The sequence below is a fragment of the Oryza glaberrima genome, chromosome 7 (genome assembly GCF_000147395.1).
Source record: "Oryza glaberrima chromosome 7, OglaRS2, whole genome shotgun sequence".
NCBI classification, from domain to species: Eukaryota; Viridiplantae; Streptophyta; class Magnoliopsida; order Poales; family Poaceae; genus Oryza; species Oryza glaberrima.
This window is the reverse complement of record NC_068332.1, coordinates 12,150,636-12,170,665: the sequence shown is the minus strand read 5'-3', so window position 1 is coordinate 12,170,665 and position 20,030 is coordinate 12,150,636. Positions and strand designations below refer to the sequence as shown.

General features: G+C 42.2%; 3 protein-coding genes across 9 annotated transcripts; 2 read left to right on the top strand and 1 right to left on the bottom strand.

Moving 5' to 3' along the window:
* The first annotated feature begins 588 nt into the window (after positions 1-588).
* On the top strand, positions 589-4,899 carry LOC127778485 (alpha-1,2-galactosyltransferase gmh3-like). 7 transcript variants are annotated; one of them, XM_052305089.1, is made up of 8 exons: positions 812-1,389; positions 1,501-1,533; positions 1,717-1,807; positions 2,513-2,773; positions 3,301-3,717; positions 3,919-3,979; positions 4,338-4,441; positions 4,729-4,899. In XM_052305089.1, exons 1-5 carry the CDS (start codon positions 898-900, stop codon positions 3,399-3,401), a joined length of 978 nt encoding a protein of 325 aa, XP_052161049.1. In that variant the 5' UTR covers positions 812-897; the 3' UTR covers positions 3,402-3,717; positions 3,919-3,979; positions 4,338-4,441; positions 4,729-4,899. The 7 variants fall into 7 exon arrangements, with proteins under 7 accessions (XP_052161054.1, XP_052161052.1, XP_052161049.1 ...); XM_052305092.1 differs by lacking the exon at positions 4,729-4,899 and having other exon boundaries at positions 810-1,389; positions 3,569-3,717; positions 4,338-4,701; XM_052305091.1 differs by lacking the exon at positions 4,338-4,441.
* A 1,962-nt stretch (positions 4,900-6,861) lies between these two features.
* On the top strand, positions 6,862-8,574 carry LOC127780698 (thaumatin-like protein 1). Its single transcript, XM_052307651.1, has 2 exons — positions 6,862-6,949; positions 7,817-8,574. The coding sequence occupies exons 1-2, from the start codon at positions 6,883-6,885 to the stop codon at positions 8,497-8,499; spliced, it is 750 nt and encodes a 249-aa protein (XP_052163611.1). The 5' UTR covers positions 6,862-6,882; the 3' UTR covers positions 8,500-8,574.
* A 10,597-nt stretch (positions 8,575-19,171) lies between these two features.
* On the bottom strand, positions 19,172-19,483 carry LOC127778616 (zinc finger protein STAMENLESS 1-like). The gene has a single exon (XM_052305235.1). The coding sequence runs from the start codon at positions 19,481-19,483 to the stop codon at positions 19,172-19,174; it is 312 nt and encodes a 103-aa protein (XP_052161195.1).
* Between the last annotated feature and the right edge of the window lie 547 nt (positions 19,484-20,030).

The window sequence follows — 20,030 nt, the reverse complement described above, 5'->3', positions numbered from 1 at the left end:
CGGGAGAAGACGGAGGGGGAGAGGGAGCGGTGGAGCGGTGAAGGCTAGCTGCCATGTGTGCTCAATTTCTCTAGAGGAGAGAGATTGGTGGGAGGAGATAAGGTAAAGGAGAGAGATGGGGGGAGGACCGGAGGAGATAAGATTCTCGTGTGAAGTGTGAACAATAAGAGAGAGAGGACAAGATCATTGAATGTTTCTTGTTTTCTAAGTAGAGATCGGTTTTCTTGGGACAATCTCTCCCCGATAAAATCGATGTTTTTTGGGACGGAGTAAGAGCATGTTCAATAGGCTTATGTTAGCCGGTGATAGGAATAAACAACTTAGTTTTTCGCTGAGGTGGAGCAAAGAGAACGAAAGAAGAGAGAAAGGCTGGCGCTTAATTAGTTGCTAGCTTCAACACATTGTCTCATTCATGCTTGCCTGTCTTGCCAATTGCAAGAGCGGTTAGACTAGAAAATTATAATTTTCTAGAGAAATGTGCTACGTACTTCCTCCGTCTAAAAAAGAATCAATCTAGGAGTGGATGTCTGGACTCATTTGTGTCCAGATACATTGTCCTAGGAGGGAATCCCTCCCAGGTTAATTCTTTTTGGAACGAAGGGAGTAGCTAGTTGTTGTAGAAGCTATCTTTTTTTCATCATTTTTTTTTGTTGACATGAAACATTTTAGAGCTGGTAGCTTTAAGCTCCCAAGGCGAATGTCACTCGACATATATACTCAAAACTCTCAAATCGATGATTCCCCTGCTAAACTCTGTCACTGTTGACGAATGACGACCTAGGAATCCTCAAATTCCCGTCCCGTCTTTTAATTAATTAAACTAATTACACCGTCTCCGCTGCGCTCCGCTCTCTCCAGCGGCGCGAGGACGGCGACGGCGAGAGCGGCCCCCCACCGATGGCCGCGCCCGCGCGGCCGCGCCGCGCCGCCTCCTCCAGCGCTCGCCTCCTGCGCCGCCTCCTCCCGCGCCGCCTGCTCCTCCTCCCCGCAGCGCTCCTCCTCTTCCTGCTACTTCCGTACACGCCCGGGGTCCTCCTCCGCCGCGCCAACTCCCTCGGTCGCCGGTGCCTTCCGCTGCCACACGCCGCCGCCGGCGACCTCGTCCTCCTCCCGCGCGCCGCCCTCCGCCTCAAGATCGCTATCGTCACCCTCTCCGACGAGGGGGCCGCGTCGGGCTCGGACCAGGACCACGGCAGGCGTGGGCGGTCCTTCCGCGGCGTGCTGGCGGCCACCGCGCGGAACAAGCGTTCCTACGCGGCAGCGAACGGGTACGGCCTCGCTGTGCTCCCCGCGGCTTCCGTTGATCCCCGCCGCCCGCCTAGCTGGAGCAAGGTCCTCGCCCTCCGCGCCCACCTCCGCCACCACCACTGGCTCTTCTGGAACGACGCGGTTCGACCGACGCCGCCACATTTCTTCTGATGTGCAAAATTAAGTAATGTCTCTTTGTTATTGTTAGGAAGTTTAGGCCTAATTGTTTGTGTTTCTTCTGGTTTGCTTCAGGACACACTGGTTACAAATCCGGACATCCCGTTGGTGAGTCGGATGCATTATTCTTATAAACAATTTTTTTGTAATCAATAAATGTTGCGTAAATAGTTGTGGTTCTAGTTGCACGTGCAGTAGGGGTCTTCAATGTTGGGAGGTACCACTGGTGTTTAGTTTTACCGAGTTGCTTGTTTAATCAAAATATTATGTCATCATTATTATGTAATGCAGGAGATGATTTTGTTCTCGGTGATTGGGCACAGTGATTTTGATGCTGCTCCTGATCTCATCCTGACGGAGGATTTCAATGGTGTTAACGCTGGTATTGCATAATTCAGCATTCGCTTCCTTTCTGTGCAGGGATTTTCCAAATCACGTTCCCATGAAATTAATGATAACTATCATGACATGTGTACAACTTATTTTTATAGCTTGTCCAACCACAAATAAGTATATTTTCTAATGCTAAATTACCAAGTTAAAATAGGAATTACACTGCTTAGCATGAATGATTGTTGGGGGGCAATGGGGGACCGGCTTTGCTAGAATTGTGTCGCCACTTTTTCTGGCTCATTACAATGGGGGTCCGATTTTTTCCAAGATTAGTGCTGCTTCGTGTGAGTAGCTTTCGCACGTACTGTTGCGCAACAACTACAAGCTAGGTAGGTAGTTATTTATATATTTATACAAATTTACACAGTAATTACATCCTACTTACACACCACTTACATATGTAATTAGTATGTAATTTTGGGATTTACATATGTAATTTTGGGACTTACATTGTAGATACACTAAAATTACATATGTAATTTAGGGACTTACAATGTAAATACATGCCGACTATTTTTTGGTGAAAAATATGGCGCCATAAATATAGCTACTCCCTTTGGGAGTACAAATATGCATTTCAAATTGTGCATTCTACTCCTTCTGTTCTTATCAACAGAGATTTGCAAACTAAAAGGGGGATAACGCCTCATTCATGGCTTCATGAAGTAATATATCCATACCCCTTGCTATGCAGGAGTATTCTTCATACGGGGCTCAAAGTGGAGTGAGAAGTTTCTGGACACATGGTGGAACCTTACATCCTTCATACAATTTGGTTCCACAAAAAGTGGAGATAATGCAGCATTGAAGCATCTTATAGATCACTTTTCACCTGAAGAAATGCAAGAACATGTTCGGATTGCAAAAATGCAGTGCTTATTTAATTCCTATCCTTGGAGACCCACATGGAAATCAATGCATCGCCTTATTTTCCATCTTTCTACTACATGGAAAGGTCTCATTGTTTTCATAATCACTCTACATTACATATTTAATATGGTTTAGATGGATTTTAGAACTGGGATTTATAGGAGTTATCTGGATTTATCTACTTAATCTCCTGGTGCCCATGGCCAAATTAATTTAATTTGAAAATACTTTTGGCTTTATGACTAATTTTATTTGGTGTCTATGCCTGTTTGGTTATAAAAGAGAATTTACACATTGTAATTTTGATTAAAACCTTAATCCTTTGTTTAAAAACCTCATTTTCTTACACTTTAGAATTGGATACATTATACTTGTGCTGTGGTTGATATTTGTAATGTTAATAAAATTTTGATTCACATGCATGATACCTTTTATTATTGTCTATTCCTGCATTAATTTCAGAAGAGATTGAAATTGTCAACTCAGCTTAGTGGTTCTATAACTTTTAGCGCCAGTCACTCAAGTAGAGATTCCCGTGTTCCATGCTTTAGTTCTTTTTTATTTTTTTTACAGTAAGTTTTTTTCATTGCCAATTGATTGTGCAATGTGCAGGGGTTTATTCAGATGGAGACTTTATGGTTCATTTCGCTGGCCTAGATGACAAGCTTGGTTGGATAAATAAGATTCTTAGGGAGAGAAGATTTCTCAGATGATTAGTTTTACTTCAATTTTTCATCAACTTAAGGAGAACTAGAGAGAATGCAAAAAGTTTGGTTGATCTGTAAAGTGCATGAGTTGCTGTTTGATGTGTATAGAATGACATTTGTTCGTTAGCGAAATACAGTTCTACTAATTTCAAAGTTTTTCATTATCTTTGCAGAATGAACTATTGATCAGCAGAGGCAGCTAGTTGCCTGATATTTCCTAATCCGTGGTGTGGTACCTTTGCAGTTACCATCCGCTGGTAATTAACCCTTGTGGTTCTGCAGGCTGGACTTGTCCACCAGCTCGGTGCCTGTTCTGTTCAAGGTGATTCCTTTGTGTGCCTCTCTCGTTTATCATTCTGCATTACTGATCTGTTTATGTATTTTCGTTTCTTGACACTCGATTTCCTGCTTTGAGTTTTTGGTGGCTCTGTACCTAATTCAGGCCTGTGTAGGGTAGCATTTATTTAGATTTTGGTCTTTTATATTTGTTCTCTAGCGCCTCACTCTGCCAGTTTAGTTGCAGGTTTTAGAACAACCATTGACCTGGGAAGTATACTAGTCTGTTCCAGGGCTGTTCTGTCCAGGTGCTCACACTTCGTCACATTTTGTGCCTCTTCTTTTTCATATGTAATGTATTCTCTGGTGACAATTCTTTCTGCCATATTATTGTGGATTTTGTGCTGCATGCCTTTCTGAATTTGCTTTATGCTTCAGCGAAGTGATATATTTAGTGCTTGAATTCATGTTTGTGTCATGGTTCATAAGCATTTTTCATGTGTCCTGTTTGTGTGGTGACTGGTTTTTGTAAAACAGAATCACATTACCATTAGATCAAATAAGAATTGGACAAATCCACATTAGAGCTAATAATCCCTGTTTAATATTTTAGATTTGTGTATGAAGTTTGTAATGTTACTGATTGAATAATCCCTCCTCTCTCAGGAGTCGGGAACAGAAAATTGAATTACGGAGTAACCTATTCGTTGTAAACAAGAAAGGTGGCATGGACTCGTCTACAATATCCTGCACAACTCATCCAATAAAATGTATTCTTGCACAATATATCATTGCTCTTCTGTTTGAGCACAACATGCCATAGTCTATTTATAGCAAAGAATTAACTAGAAATAAAGTAGTTTTTGCCTTTTCTGGACACTATATCTTTCCATACTGCTGCATTTTCTGAAGAAAAGGAATGTGTTAGCTAGATCGCTGCAGTGTCATTCACATGTGTAGAGATCGCTTCCCTGTTCATTTCTTTTCAAATGATTTGTCTATAACATTTTGCCTGGATATGGTTTGTTTATTGCATGCTTACTGCTTGTTTGTTCAGATGGAGATATTATGGTTAGACTTGATGACAAGAAAACCATGATTCTTGGACTCCAACCAATGCAGCCATAACATGCAGAATGCCTGAACATGGCATTGTTCATCCAATAACATTTGTAGCTCCATATACTTAAATTTCTGCTTACTAAATCAAAATTTGTTATTAGTTTCAGTTTTACTGTTTATTTACTTTTGTGATAGATCTAAACCGTTTGCTGCGCATTGGATGGTTGAGATTTATCCAACGTCACAGAACTATGGCATCTCCGATTGCTGCGTATAGATTTGTCGATGCGTATAGACGAAAACATGCTGGTGAGACCGGTAAATAGTGTCATAAATATTGGCCAGTAAAATCACATATTTAACTTATCATGACTATATAATACTAATATTATGAATATTGGCCGGTAAATAGTGTCATAAATATTGGCCGTTCGAAATATAAGGAGTTTTGGTTGGATTATATTTTAGGATGGGGGAGTATAACTTTATATAACCAAATAATTCAAGGTTACATTGTAAGTTACAAATTATCTCTCTTTTAAGCATGTGTTCAAACTATACATTTGGTTGATGATAAGACTATGTGGAGGCATGGTTGGTTACATAGATATCAGAGTATATTATATAAAATGGGTAATTTCCATGTAATATGGTAAAATAAGGAAATAGTTGGTATAATATGGTAAAATCATTTTTGCTTTCCTCCTTTTTGTCATAACTATTCCCCAATGATTCGATCGATATTATGGGCCTCATCTTAGCGTAAGCTTATCAGCTAAAACTTAAATATTCAACTTTAAATTTAGAATTGATTTTAGGATTTTCTCATTGAAGTTTATTTTTTAGCCTTTGCTTTTAAATCGTTAAAAACACGTATATAAAAATATTATTATTTATAAATTATTTTTCGTTTACGAATACGCTAGGCGGACATCTCAAACGATCGTGCGGGAATTCCCGCAGCCATTTTTACCCCCTAGCTGCAGCACAGGATTTTGGCTGGAAACGCTCGTGCCGTATTCACTGGCACGCGCCAGAAAGGCAACTGTCAGATTAGCTGGTTGCACGTTGGGCATGAACGCCACCCGCCATCTCCTGTCTGTCACCCTTTATTGCAATTTGTTGTTTTGGAAAAAGATTAATGGTGTGCCAAAACTGAATACCAGGAAACAATAAGTCAACCTTGTACTCCGTACTATGTGTATCACATTCTTCTCGATTAACTAATTTTGTTCTTCGAAAAGATAATGGTTGCCATATTTGGTTCAAATTCGATTGGAGTTTGACAGTAGGTATGAAACTATCGGCGATACAAACAGATTTGTTGGGATTGGCTGCCATAAGAGCAGGTACTAGTAGATTATAAGAGCAAGTTTAATAGTATAGCTAACTATGAGCTCCAAATCATTTATAGTCAATTTAGTAGTCAATTCATACAATAGTTACCTATAAACATATACTACACAATTCATATTTGGTCCCACCTGTCATACACATATTATGGAGTTTGTACTGCAGCTAGCTACAAATTTATAAGCCGCTGCTCTAAACCAGCTATAAACACATTTCGAGGAGATAAAATAAGAGAGAGAGAAGAGTAGCAGGCTATAGATTTGTAGCAAGCACAAACTCCAAAATATATGTGTGTATGATATGTGTGACTAAGTATGAATTATGTAGTATATGTTTATAGGTAAGTATTGTATGAATTGATTACTAAATTAACTATAGATGATTTGGAGATGATTTGGAGCCCGTAGTTAGCTATACTATTAAATAGATAGAGACTAATTTTAATCAACCATCCATGACGCGTTAAACCTTTGTTTGGATAAACAATGATAATTCCTAATCCTGTTGGATTTGGGCCAGGATAATGACTGAAACCCCTGGCACAGTACAAATCCATATCTTACCGTTATAGAAACGTCAGGTTACCTGAAATGGCTAAATGCATATTCCTTAATTTGCCATCTGTTGGGATAGAAGAAATAATATAAAAAAATAATATTTCCATTTATTTGCGTTATAAATTTCATACTACCAATCTTGGCATCCCTCCCTATAAATACATATGCGTATCATACAGCCGGCTGGTGTCTCTATTGCGATACAGGACAAAAAAAAAGCTTCATCTGTTCTTGCTACCATGGTTGCTATGAGAGGAGCCTCGCCGGTTGTTGTTCTGGTCTTGGTTGCTTCCGTTCTTGCTCCAGGTAATCTTCATCCGTCTTAACAATCTTCATCTGCTTCTGTTCTTGACGATGATTTCAGTGTCGTGTTTTTTGTTTGAGAGGTAATTAACCTTTTTTTTTTGTTCAAAAAACAATCTATGATGTTCTTGTAAGATAGATCTTGCCAATATATATATAGGCTAGAGGAAATGATTTTGAATCGCATATGAAAGTCACGGTAAGGTGGTTGATTTGTAGGGATTAGCTGACTCAAAATCCAATTTTTGCACACAACTTGTTTTGGCTGTTCTCTTTCTCTCTCTGACGATGTAGATCTGTTAGCGATAATAACATAAAAAAACATATTTTTGTTTTTTCATGTACAAATTCTGGGAGTGTGAGGTTCTTATTTTCTTGTTTTCGGCTAGATAAGGCCATATTTAGATTCTAACTTTTTTCTTCAAACTTTTAATTTTTTCGTCACATCGAACTTTCCTACTCATATAAACTTCCAACTTTTCCGTCGCATTGTTCCAATTTTTTCAAACTTCTAATTTTGACGTGAAACTAAACACAGCCTAAGTGTTCTGTACGATGCGAAAAATATGAGACTGATGGCGCGAAAACATGATGACTTTTTCAATTTAAAATATATAGGATATCCGTTATAAATAGATAGTAGTAGTTAATAAATGCATGATGTCACTTGTAAGTTGCTTGGGAATTGTTGCAATTAGCGTGCCAGGTGTCACCTATTAAATAACATCAAATGTTCATTTACTAAAAGAGTGAGGAAATATTTCTAAAATTTTCTCATGTACAAATTGCAATTTAGTTATTTACGCTCTCTGTATCAGGAAAAAAAACAAACAAAAACAAACTCATAAAGTGCATTGCATTTCTCTTCAGGTGCCATGTCAGCAAAGTTCGTGTTCACCAACAATTGCCATGAAGTGCTCTACCCCGGCGTGCTGACGCCGGCGACCGCGCAGGCGTTCCCGACCACCGGGTTCGAGCTGCAGCCGGGCGCGTCCGCCGCGTACGACGGGGTCCCGGACAACTGGTCGGGCAACATCTGGGCCCGGCGGCTCTGCTCCACGGACGCCTCGGGCCGCTTCTCGTGCGAGTCCGGCGACTGCGGCACGGGCCGCGTCGAGTGCGACGGCAGGGGCAACGGCCCGCCGTCGACGCTGTCCGAGTTCACGCTCCGCGGCGGCAGCGCCCACGACACGGACTTCTACGACATCAGCAACGTGGATGGGTTCAACGTGCCCGTGCAGGTGGCGCCGTCGGCCGCCGGGTGCTCGGCGGTGGCGTGCGCGACCGACATCGACGCGTCGTGCCCCGCAGAGCTGGCGGTGAAGGGCGCCGGCGGCGCGGTGGTGGGGTGCAAGAGCGGGTGCCTGGCGTTCGACCGGGACGACCTGTGCTGCCGCGGGGCGTACGGGACGCCGGACAAGTGCCCGCCGAGCCAGTACTCCAAGTTCTTCAAGGACAAGTGCCCGCAGGCGTACAGCTACGCCTACGACGACAAGAGCAGCACCTTCACCTGCACCTCTGGCGCCAGCTACCAAATCACCTTCTGCCCTTGACCTCCTAGCAATTTGATCATTTACTGATAGATTTGGATTAATCGATTAGCTGTCAATTTGGAACTCTTTATTGAATAACAGGGGTTATTATGCTTTGCCTATCTAGTTCGCTTCGGAATTATCTGAACGGCAGAACTTCTCTTCTTTTTGTTGTTGTTAATTTTAAGGTTCCTTATGCTAGTAAACTGCAGTGAAAACAAAATTTAAATCTAATGATCGATGTTTATAGTCGTTTAAAGTACGTTATTTGAAACTTTGCTAGGCTAGCTTTTACCCATTCAAATGATATGATTATAATATCGTTAAAAGTTCCAAATTTGATCGAGTTGAAAGTTTTAAAATTTTTAGTTCAAAGTTTTGAATTTTGATTTGAAATTTTTTGAAATTTGAGTTGAAAGTTTTCAAATTTGATATTAAAGTTTTAAAATTTGAGTTGACAGTTTTCAAATTTGAATGAAATATTTCAAAATTTGATTCAAAAGCTGGATTTTTTTAGTAGAAGGTTCTCTAGGAATACTCAAAACTGAATTAATCTAAACACTGTGTTAAATATATTTTAATATTTTAGAGATTGGAAAAAAAAACCCACTGTAGAACAAATTTTGTTTGTGAGTACATAAACTTTTTTATGCACCTTCTGTTTGACGTCTCCTGCACAAGCATGAAGCATCCTTGCAAGTAATGAACATTTTTCTCACGGCATTCTTTCTTGTTTCAGTTTGCTTCTTGTGGGCAATTTTCCTAGTCACTTTCTCCTTTTATTTTCTTTTGAGTTCAATATTGTGTCTTTTGTTTTAATTAATTGAGCAGGAAACAACACTTTCCTTCGATGTATGCCCTCCAGAATGATAGTGGAAGCAATCGAAGAATGCATCATTGATCAATTGATGGACCGCTTAGATCGAAGCTAAGGCAAATTTTGCCACTGGGAGCAAAGGCAGAGGATGCGGATCCGGAATTAATCTGGAAAGGAGCTCATACCTCATGTTTTTGTTTTACTTTATTTTGAGAAGACCCATGTACTCTCTCCTTTTCTCTCTATAATCTCTGCAATTTTCTCCCAAATTCATATGTTTTATTTTCTACAAACCATCCAAACGCATAAACACTTAACTCTGAGATTTGAAACCCTGTAGGAATCCAGAGTATATAACGTCCTATATATTTTCGTTTTTTCTATTCCCGCATTTCAGAAATCCTACGATAAAGACCTTATCGCTTGGATAGGCTGGGATTTTGGTAGACCAGAAATTTGGACCTCTGGAAACAACCCATAAAATGTATATCACCTACAAAAGAAAAAAATAATAACAAAGTACAATTTATATAAAAACAGTTAATTAATGTTATGAAATACTCTCATGTTTTTGTAGAAAAATATTATAAATTTGTTTTTTTGTTAACCACATGAGTGTCAACTGCTAATAAAAAAGGTAACAAATGTAACATGTTAAGTATAGTCTTCTTGATAACAAAAAGTTCTTTTTAGCTAAGCCCTGTTTGTTTCAGTTTAAGATTATTTAGCCAGATTACTGTAAGCTGGACTATAATAAGTTGACATAGAATAAGTTGTTAGCTGTTTGTTTCTCTGAATTATTAGAGGCATGGATTACTATGTTTGAAATGCTATAGGCTGTAATACCCTTAACTATTTTGGATGCCTTGCTCATCCTTTTGTCAATGTATACAACAAATACATAATATGAAATAGCTAAAATATAATGTCATATATTAATAAATAAAACATTCATGAATATTTTTTTTCTACAATAATCTGAACACCAATGCTTGGAGATGGAGATGGATGCGCCAAGTGGGAAAATGAGGAGATGACAACGGTGGCGGCGGCGACGCTTTGGGAAGGGGCCGAGGCGTGGAGTGGTGGTGGCGGCGGCGTGGCCTAGGGAAGGAACCAGGGCGGTGGAATGGGGGCGGCGACGACGTGGCCTGGGGAAGAAGCCAGGGTGCAATGGTGGTGCGGATCGGAGAAGAAGCCGGGAGTGGAGCGGGGAAGGCGGTGGCGTGGCCAGGAAGGAGGAGGGCGATGCGTGCGCGACCATGGGAGGAAGTGGCGGCGCGGCCGGGGGAGGAGGCCGATACGCGTGCAGCTAGGGAAGGAGAAGGTCAATGTGTGCGCCGAGTAGGGAAGTAGTCCGATTTGTTCAGTTCGATGGCAAGGTGGGTAATTTTTTAAGTATATAGGGTAATGGACCTTTAGCCACCTAATAATCTGAAAAAAGAAACACTTTTAGAGTGGATTACCATATTATAATAATCTATCATAATGAGCTACTTGTTTATATTTAGATTGCTCCTAATAATCGAGATTATAATAATCTTAAGTTGAATCAAACAGGTCTTCTATAGAAAAAATATATATATGCACCAACCTGATCTACCAAAGATATACATATAAGAAAAGTCAAAATACAATAGTTAGCCAAATATCTAGCTAATGTACTTAATGTTTGTTGTAAACAAGAGCTATGAAAGGGCATTAAACTGAAAGTGGACTAGTGGCGCTCTCTTGAGACAAGAAACAGATGTTTGTAGTAATCAAAATAAGAGAATGGACAGTAAATTTTAGAGAAGCTGTAGTTTATTTATGATTTCACAACATATGTAGATTGGGCAAAATTATAATGTGTTAATTAAACACAGTTCCCTTTTTCTCTCCCATGGAAGCTAAATAAGGAAGATGCACTAGCATAGTAGCATGAGGTCGGCAAGCTAGCTTATTTATATCAAGAAGCTCCACAAAATCTTGCACAAAGGAAGGTTGTTAAAAATTGCTTCTCATGGACACATTTTTCAACCCTTTTCTTAACAACCAAACAGGCAAACAAAGAAATTTGAAATGATATATTCTAACAATACGAAAACGAAATAATATAAATACCTCAAATAAGGTTTTTGATGCAGCAGGGGGTCAAACTGATCAGAAGATCATTAGAATACTTCTGCCATTGTTCAGATTTGCAGAAATACAGCAATCAGAAAGTTATACTAAGTGACCCATCATATTTGGGTTATCTGCCATTTCGATCAGTTTACAGTATTAAGTAAAATTCTAAGCAATGGTCCAGGTCCAGGGAACATTTGTATTGTACACGGCTGAATTCAATTACAACTATAAACAAATGTGTAATAGGAGGTGAGCTGGAGATAAAAAGCAAAGTATTTTGGACCGTAGGTTTCAAAAGAGTCGTTAATTAATCCCATAGTATCACTTTATGTGTAGATTGGGGAAGGTTAAATGAAAACAATCAGTTCCCTTCTCTCTCCCATGCAAGAAAGCCAAAAGAGGAAGACACACTAGATGAGGTCGGCAAGCTATAGCTAGTTCATTGAAGCTGAAAATTCTATACAAAAATCACACATAATTAACAAGCTTTGCTTCCAACAGAAAAAATCCTTTTTATGCGGGTGATTAAACGGGTTATTTTTCACCAGTACATTAATAAAAGAGCTTGCAAATCTCCAGTTCTCCACAGCGTTCACAATGTCTTGTCAAATGATCGGACTAATTAATTCATGAGCAACCTTATTAAATCCCCTAGGGCGTCAAACAAAAAACAAACCAAGAAGCTCAAAACAATATGAAAATGTTAACGAAATTATCAAAAACAAACAGACATGATGAAAATCAGTTATAATTCTTTAGTCATTGATGTCCATATTTCCACAAACACGTACATCAGTTTTACTTTAAGTGATCCAGCGTATTTGGGCTACTATGCCTTTTGTCCATAAATCTGTTGGAATTAATGAATGGGCCTTAGCCCACTCGAAGATTAATTCTTTGGAAAATCACAAAAGCCCACCTCATGGGATGGCATGCATGTGGAGTTTAGTACCACCTTGCTTATTCTAGGAGAGGGGGACCTCCTTAAAAGGGAGGATGCCCTCCTAGCCACTTGAAGCATGTGTGGTGGAGAGAAGAGGGGGAACACATGCGCGCACTCACTCGCCTCGCCTGGCAGGCGGCACGCGTGCACGACGTATGCGTTGAATAAACCAACCCGCCGTCTTCACACAACATACGCAAAATCAATCTAGGGTTTGCCTCCTACTCTGTGCTGCGCCGTCGCTCATAGATTACTCCATCCCGCTCGCCGGCGTGCACCTGCGATCGGAAGAGCAGGTCTCCGGAACCTCTGCCTTCGACGTCCTGCACCGGGAGAAGGTGGCAATCAGAAAAATCCGGTGCGTGCAAACGGCGTGGAGTCCGGATAAGTTACGCGTGACTTATCCGGTTCGGTCAATCTAGGGTTTGCCTCCTACTCTGTGCTGCGCCGTCGCTCGTAGATTACTCCATCCCGCTCACCGGCGTGCACCTGCGATCGGGAGAGCAGGTCTCCGGAACCTCTGCCTTCGACGTCCTGCACCGGGAGAAGGCGGCAATAAGGTTTTTGGGAAGCGCTTTGCGCGACTGCTCCCTGTTCTTCCGCGACGGCTCGTCTTCCCCTTCGCTCGCGTGCTGCGTGCCTTCGTAGATGCCTGTGAAAAGTTTCGACCGAGCAGCCGGTCTTTCCGCCACCTCGATACGTGTTCAATATGTTTGCGCATATTTGATCTGTTCATGTTATACTGTGTAGTTTACATGTGTAGATCTAATGATGCGTTCATGCTAGTTTTCATCTGTAATGTCATGATTTATTTATGGAATAGATTAAATCATTATATGTCTATAATCTCAACAATCCAAAAACCTTATTATAGGCACTGTGATTTTACTATGGCTGGTTTTGCCGATGCACTGAGGCCGGATAAATTCACCGGTGTGCATTTTAAGAGATGGCAGATCAGAGTCACTCTGTGGCTGACAGCTATGAAATGCTTCTGGGTGAGTACTGGCAAACCTGTAGGAGTTCTTGCTGCTGAACAGCAGAAGTAATTCGAGGAAGCCACTACTCTCTTTGTGGCATGCATTCTTAGCGTTCTTGGCGATCGTCTGGTCGAGGTGTATATGCATATGACCGACGCTAAGGAGTTGTGGGATGCACTGAATACTAAATTCGGTGCTACTGATGCTAGCAATGATCTGTATATCATGGAGCAGTTTCATGACTACAAGATGGCTGACAACCGTTCTGTAGTCGAACAGGCTCATGAGATACAAACCATGGCTAAGGAACTCGAACTCCTTAAGTGTGTCTTACCCGACAAATTTGTGGCCGGGTGCATTATTGCGAAACTACCTCCATCTTGGAGAAGTTTCGGTACTGCACTCAAACACAAGAGACAGGAATACTCCGTTGAGGGGTTGATAGCGTCTCTTGATGTTGAGGAGAAAGCTCGGGAAAAAGATGCCGCGTCTAAGGGCGATGGTGGGCAGTCCAGTGCCAATGTTGTGCACAAGGCTTAGAACAAGAGCAAGGGGAAATACAAAGCTCAGCAGACCACCAACTTCAAGAAGCAGAAGAAGAACAACAACAATCCTAATCAGGTTGAGAGGACTTGCTTTGTGTATGGCCAACTTGGTCATCTGGCTAGGAAGTGTCCACAGCACAAGGGGATGAAGGCACCTGCAGGGCAGACTTCTAAGTCTGCTAATGTGACCATTGGCAACATTGGAGATGGAAGCGGGTATGGTAATTTACCTACTATTTTTTCAGTTAATCAGTCTACTAATTGGTGGGTTGATACTGGGGCCAATGTACATGTTTATGCTGACATCTCATTGTTTTCTTCTTATCAGGTCGCACGGGGTTCCACCGTCCTAATGGGGAATGGGTCACATGCTTCTGTTCATAGTGTTGGCACGGTAGATCCGAAGTTTACTTCAGGAAAGATCGTGCAGCTGAAGAACGTGCAGCATGTCCCTTCTATCGACAGGAATCTTGTTAGTGGCTCCCGTCTGACTAGAGACGGATTTAAGTTGGTTTTTGAGTCTAATAAAGTAGTCGTATCTAAACATGGATATTTTATTGGTAAAGGTTATGAGTGCGGAGGCCTGTTCCGCTTTTCCCTTTCTGATTTCTGAATAAGTCTATGAACCATATTTGTGGCAGTGTGGATGATGAGGCTAATGTTTGGCACTCACGTTTATGTCATAGTAATTTTGGCTTGATGTCTCGGCTTTCCAGCATGTGTTTAATTCCTAAGTTTTCCATTGTCAAAGGTTCTAAGTGCCATAGTTGTGTGCAATCGAAGCAACCTCGCAAGCCTCACAAGGCTGCCGAGGAAAGAAACTTGGCACCACTAGAATTCCTACATTCAGATCTTTGTGAAATGAATGGGGTGTTGACAAAGGGTGGAAAACGATATTTCATGACTTTGATTGATGATGCTACTAGATTTTGCTATGTGTACTTGTTGAAAACGAAAGACGAAGCTCTAGACTATTTTAAAATTTATAAGGCAGAAGTTGAAAATCAACTTGACAGAAAGATAAAAAGACTTAGGTATGATCGTGGTGGAGAGTTTTTCTCAAACGAGTTTGACTTATTCTGTGAGGAACATGGCATCATACATGAGAGGACACCTCCCTATTCTCCTGAGTCTAATGGGATTGCTGAAAGGAAGAACCGCACACTGACTGACTTGGTGAATGCCATGTTGGACACTGCGGGACTACCTAAGGCATGGTGGGGGGAGGCATTGTTGACCTCGAATCATGTGTTAAACAGAGTTCCTAACAGAAATAAGGACAAAACACCATATGAAATATGGATTGGGAGAAAACCATCACTTTCTTACTTGCGCACATGGGGGTGCTTGGCGAAAGTCAATGTACCAATAACGAAGAAGCGCAAACTTAGACCTAAGACTGTGGACTGTGTCTTTCTGGGATATGCTTATCACAGCATTGCCTATGGATTTTTAATAGTTAAATCTGAGGTACCTGACATGCATGTTGGTACAATTATGGAGTCTCGTGATGCTACCTTCTTTGAGAGCTTTTTCCCAATGAAGGATACACATAGTAGTTCGAGCCAACCATCTGAAATAATTCCCAGTTCAATCACACCACCAGAACAAACTGAACATACACATGAACATGTCACTGAGGAGGATGACAGTGAAGCTCCTCGAAGGAGTAAGAGACAAAGGACGGCTAAGTCTTTTGATGATGATTTCACTGTGTACCTCGTGGATGATACTCCTAAATCAATTTTAGAAGCATATGCATCTCCTGATGCAGACTACTGGAAGGAGGCTATTTGTAGTGAAATGGATTCTATTATCGCTAACGGGACTTGGGAGGTGACAGAGCGACCCTTTGGGTGTAAACCTGTGGGATGCAAGTGGGTGTTCAAAAAGAAGCTTAGGCCTGACGGTACTATTGAAAAGTACAAGGCTCGGCTTCTTGCTAAGGGCTATACTCAGAAAGAAGGCGAAGATTTCTTTGACACTTACTCACCTGTTGCTAGATTGACCACAATTCGTGTGCTACTTTCCCTAGCAGCCTCACATGGTCTTCTCGTTCATCAAATGGACGTTAAGACAACTTTTCTTAATGGAGAGCTGGATGAGGAGATCTATATGGATCAGTCTGATGGGTTTGTAGTTGAAGGTCAAGAAGGCAAGGTGTGCAAATTGTTGAAGTCTTTGTATGGTCTGAAACAAACTCCTAAGCAATAGCATGAGAAATTTGACAAAACATTGACATCTGCAGGCTTCGCAGTCAATGAGGCAGATAAATGTGTGTACTATCGCCATGGTGGGGGTGAGGGAGTTATTTTATGCTTGTATGTTGATGACATACTGATATTTGGGACAAACCTTGAGGTGATAAATGAGGTTAAATCATTCTTGTCTCAAAATTTTGATATGAAGGATTTGGGAGTAGCTGATGTTATCTTAAACATTAAGCTAATTAGAGGTGAGAATGGGATTACACTCTTGCAGTCCCATTGTATGGAGAAGATCTTGAATCGCTTTGGCTACATTGATAGTAAGCCTTCTCCAACACCTTATGATCCTAGCTTGTTGCTTCGCAAGAACAAGAGAATTGCTAGGAATCAACTGGAATACTCCCAAATCATTGGCTCGTTAATGTACCTGGCTAGTGCAACTAGGCCTGATATCTCCTTTGCTGTGAGCAAGTTGAGCCGATTTACCTCTAATCCGGGAGATGATCACTGGCGTGCGCTTGAGCGAGTAATGCGCTATCTGAAAGGTACTGTGGAATTGGGGCTTCACTATACTGGGTATCCTGCGGTATTGGAGGGTTATAGTGATTCTAACTGGATCTCTGATGTGGATGAGATCAAAGCCACTAGTGGATATGTCTTCACACTGGGTGGTGGTGCTGTTTCATGGAGGTCTTGCAAACAGACCATTTTGACGAAGTCAACCATGGAAGCAGAGCTAACGGCACTTGATACTGCTACTATTGAGGCAGAATGGCTGCGTGATCTATTAATGGATCTGCCTATTGTTGAAAACCGGTGTCGGCTATCCTTATGAACTGTGACAATCAAACGGTAATTGTCAAAGTGAATAGTTCTAAGGATAATATGAAATCGTCTAGACATGTGAAAAGACGATTGAAGTCAGTCAGGAAATTAAGAAACTCCGGAGTTATAATGTTGGATTACATCTAAACAGCTAGAAACCTGGCAGATCCCTTCACGAAGGGACTATCACAAAATGTGATAGACAATGCATCGAAGGAGATGGGTTTGAGACCCATGTGAGTTATACTATGGTGGTAACCCAGTCTATGTAATCGGAGATCCCGTGAATTAGAATCTGGGAAGAACAAACCATTAGTAAACTAGAGGAGAGTACCAATCTATACCCACTCTAAGTGAAGATGCATGTGCTCTCGTGAGCTGCAAGGCAGGTTGGCTATGCCTTAATGAGTTATGTTGGCTTTAATTAGCGAAGATGTTGTCCTGCAGAGCATTCTTGAAAGAACTCACCTTTGTGAGCTTGACTGTTGGTCGATTTTAGGTGAATCTTCTAGGAAGCTTACTATAGACCTAGGAGTATGACTTATACGCTCCACCCGAGGGGTAGTCTACAGACGGTCTAGTACCAGATAAGACTGAGTGAAACTTGCTTGCACAAGACTTGCAATTCAAGGAATAGTCCATTGTTCAAGTTGTAAGTAAGTGTAGCTTGGAGTTCTAGGTGGATGTTCAACCTTAATCGGTCTCCATCGAACCGCTGGTATATAAACAGTACATTGGAAAAGACAAATCTCAGTGGGATTTTGAGATTTGGTGGGGGATTGTTGGAATTAATGAATGGGCCTTAGCCCACTCGAAGATTAATTCTTTGGAAAATCACAAAAGCCCACCTCATGGGATGGCATGCATGTGGAGTTTAGTACCACCTTGCTTATTCTAGGAGAGGGGGACCTCCTTATAAGGGAGGATGCCCTCCTAGCCACTTGAAGCATGTGTGGTGGAGAGAAGAGGGGGAACACACGCGCGCGCTCGCTCGCCTGGCCTCGCCTAGCAGGGCAGGGCAGGGCAGGCGGCGCGCGTGCATGACGTACGCGTCGAATGGTCCGCCAAAATTGGTTCCTCACCTTGCGCAGATGCAGCCTCCTTTTGCAGTTCGGATTCGTTTTTGTTTTGGAACGTTCCGAAAAATCCGGTGCGTGCAAACGGCGTGGAGTTCGGATAAGTTACGCGCGACTTATCTGGTTCGGTTACGCGCAGTGGAGATCGTGCGGGCACCCTGATCAAGCGACCCTTCTCTATATAAACCAACCCGCCGTCTTCACGCAACATACGCGAAATCAATCTAGGGTTTGCCTCCTACTCTGTGCTACGCCGTCGCTCGTAGATTACTCCATTCCGCTCGCCGGCGTGCACCTGCGATCGGGAGAGCAGGTCTCCGGAACCTCTGCCTTCGACGTCCTGCACCGGGAGAAGGCGGCAATAAGGTTTTTGGGAAGCGCTTTGCGCGACTGCTCCCTGTTCTTCCGCGACGGCTCGTCTTCCCCTTCGCTCGCGTGCTGCGTGCCTTCGTAGTCACCTACGAAAAGTTTCGACCGAGCAGCCGGTCTTTCCGCCACCTCGGTACGTGTTCAATATGTTGCGCATATTTGATTTGTTCATGTTATACTGTGTAGTTTACATGTGTAGATCTAATGATGCGTTCATGCTAGTTTTCATATGTAATGTCATGATTTATTTATGGAATAGATTAAATCATTATATGCCTATAATCTCAACAAAATCATAATTAAATCTTTCTTACAATTGCATTCTTGTTCTCTGTATTTTCCAATGATCACGGTAGGACATGCCAACATATATATACATTTCGTTTTCTTACTTTTTACCACGGAGACTGCAATGTAGAATTAATTTCCACATTGATCAAATTGGTGGAATTGTATAAGCCTGATCATCGGATCATCGATATATACTAGTACGTCCTCAAGAAATTCTCAAATATGTACACATTTTTATCAACTTTGAGCAGATTTCTCGCACATATTTACATAAGGAACCAAAAAAAAGAACCTAATTTTGTTTAATCTCGATCGATCATCCTATATAAATTTTATCAATCCATTATAGTTTCTTATGATTCGTGTCTTTGCATATTATACTACCAAATAAAATCAAACAACAACCAAATTAAAGTACGCAAGAACCTGCTTACCCATTCATCCGTAGTAGTATTATATATAGCTAAGCGCTTCACAAGTTAATCTATGGCGATCCGGCCCTAATTGAACCACATGCATGGCTAGTTCAGTTCAAGGATAGTGGGCATGGCCAAGCCTGAGCTCCAGGTCGACGCCGTCCCTCTCTTCCTCGTTCCTCCCCAGGGTGAGGCCCAGGTGGACGTCTCTGCCGTGCTGCTGGCCGCCGCCGCCACCGCTGCCGCTGCCGCCGCCTTCGTGGTGCTGGCCGCCGCCCTGCGACTTGCCGCCGGCGCTCCGGTCCTTGCGGTGGATGTTCATGTGGCCCCCGAGCGCCTGCGCGTTGGTGAAGCCCCTCTTGCAGAAGGTGCACTCGTAGTAGGACGCCGCCGGCGCCCGCCTCGCCGGCGCCCCCTCGCCGTCCATCGGAAATTAACACACGCCGCCTACTAGCTTAGTACGTAGTACCAGTGAGCTTGGAGGAGTGAATCTTTAGGGTTTCTTGGAGCTAGTAGCTAGCTAGTGGAGTCTTGGAGAGGAGAAGGGGAGGAGGCTTGGGAAGCAGCAAAGGCAGGTGATTTTATAGAGTGGCAAGCTAGTAGCTTCCTTTAGGAGTGATGGAGACGCACAGGAATTAAGGGCGTAATTTGCAATATTGGCGTGTGATGGAGAGTAATTAAACAACTCTGCCGGCCGGCCGGCGAAGGTGCTGCCGTCCTCGTCAGCATACACGTACGGCAGCCGGCCACCTGAATTCGGTCCATCTGACATGGCGTATTGTATTGTTTTGGCGTGCATGGAATTAATCGTCCTTACTCCTTACCCAATCTCCGCGTGATATCGATCGATGAGGAAACCAAAAGTATAGCATTGGTATATTTGCCAGTAGCAGGGTGTTTCATGCATTTGTATCGGGGTCAGTGGTCACCGCTATGACCGAAATTCGGTCCGAAATTATTTGATTTTTTAACAA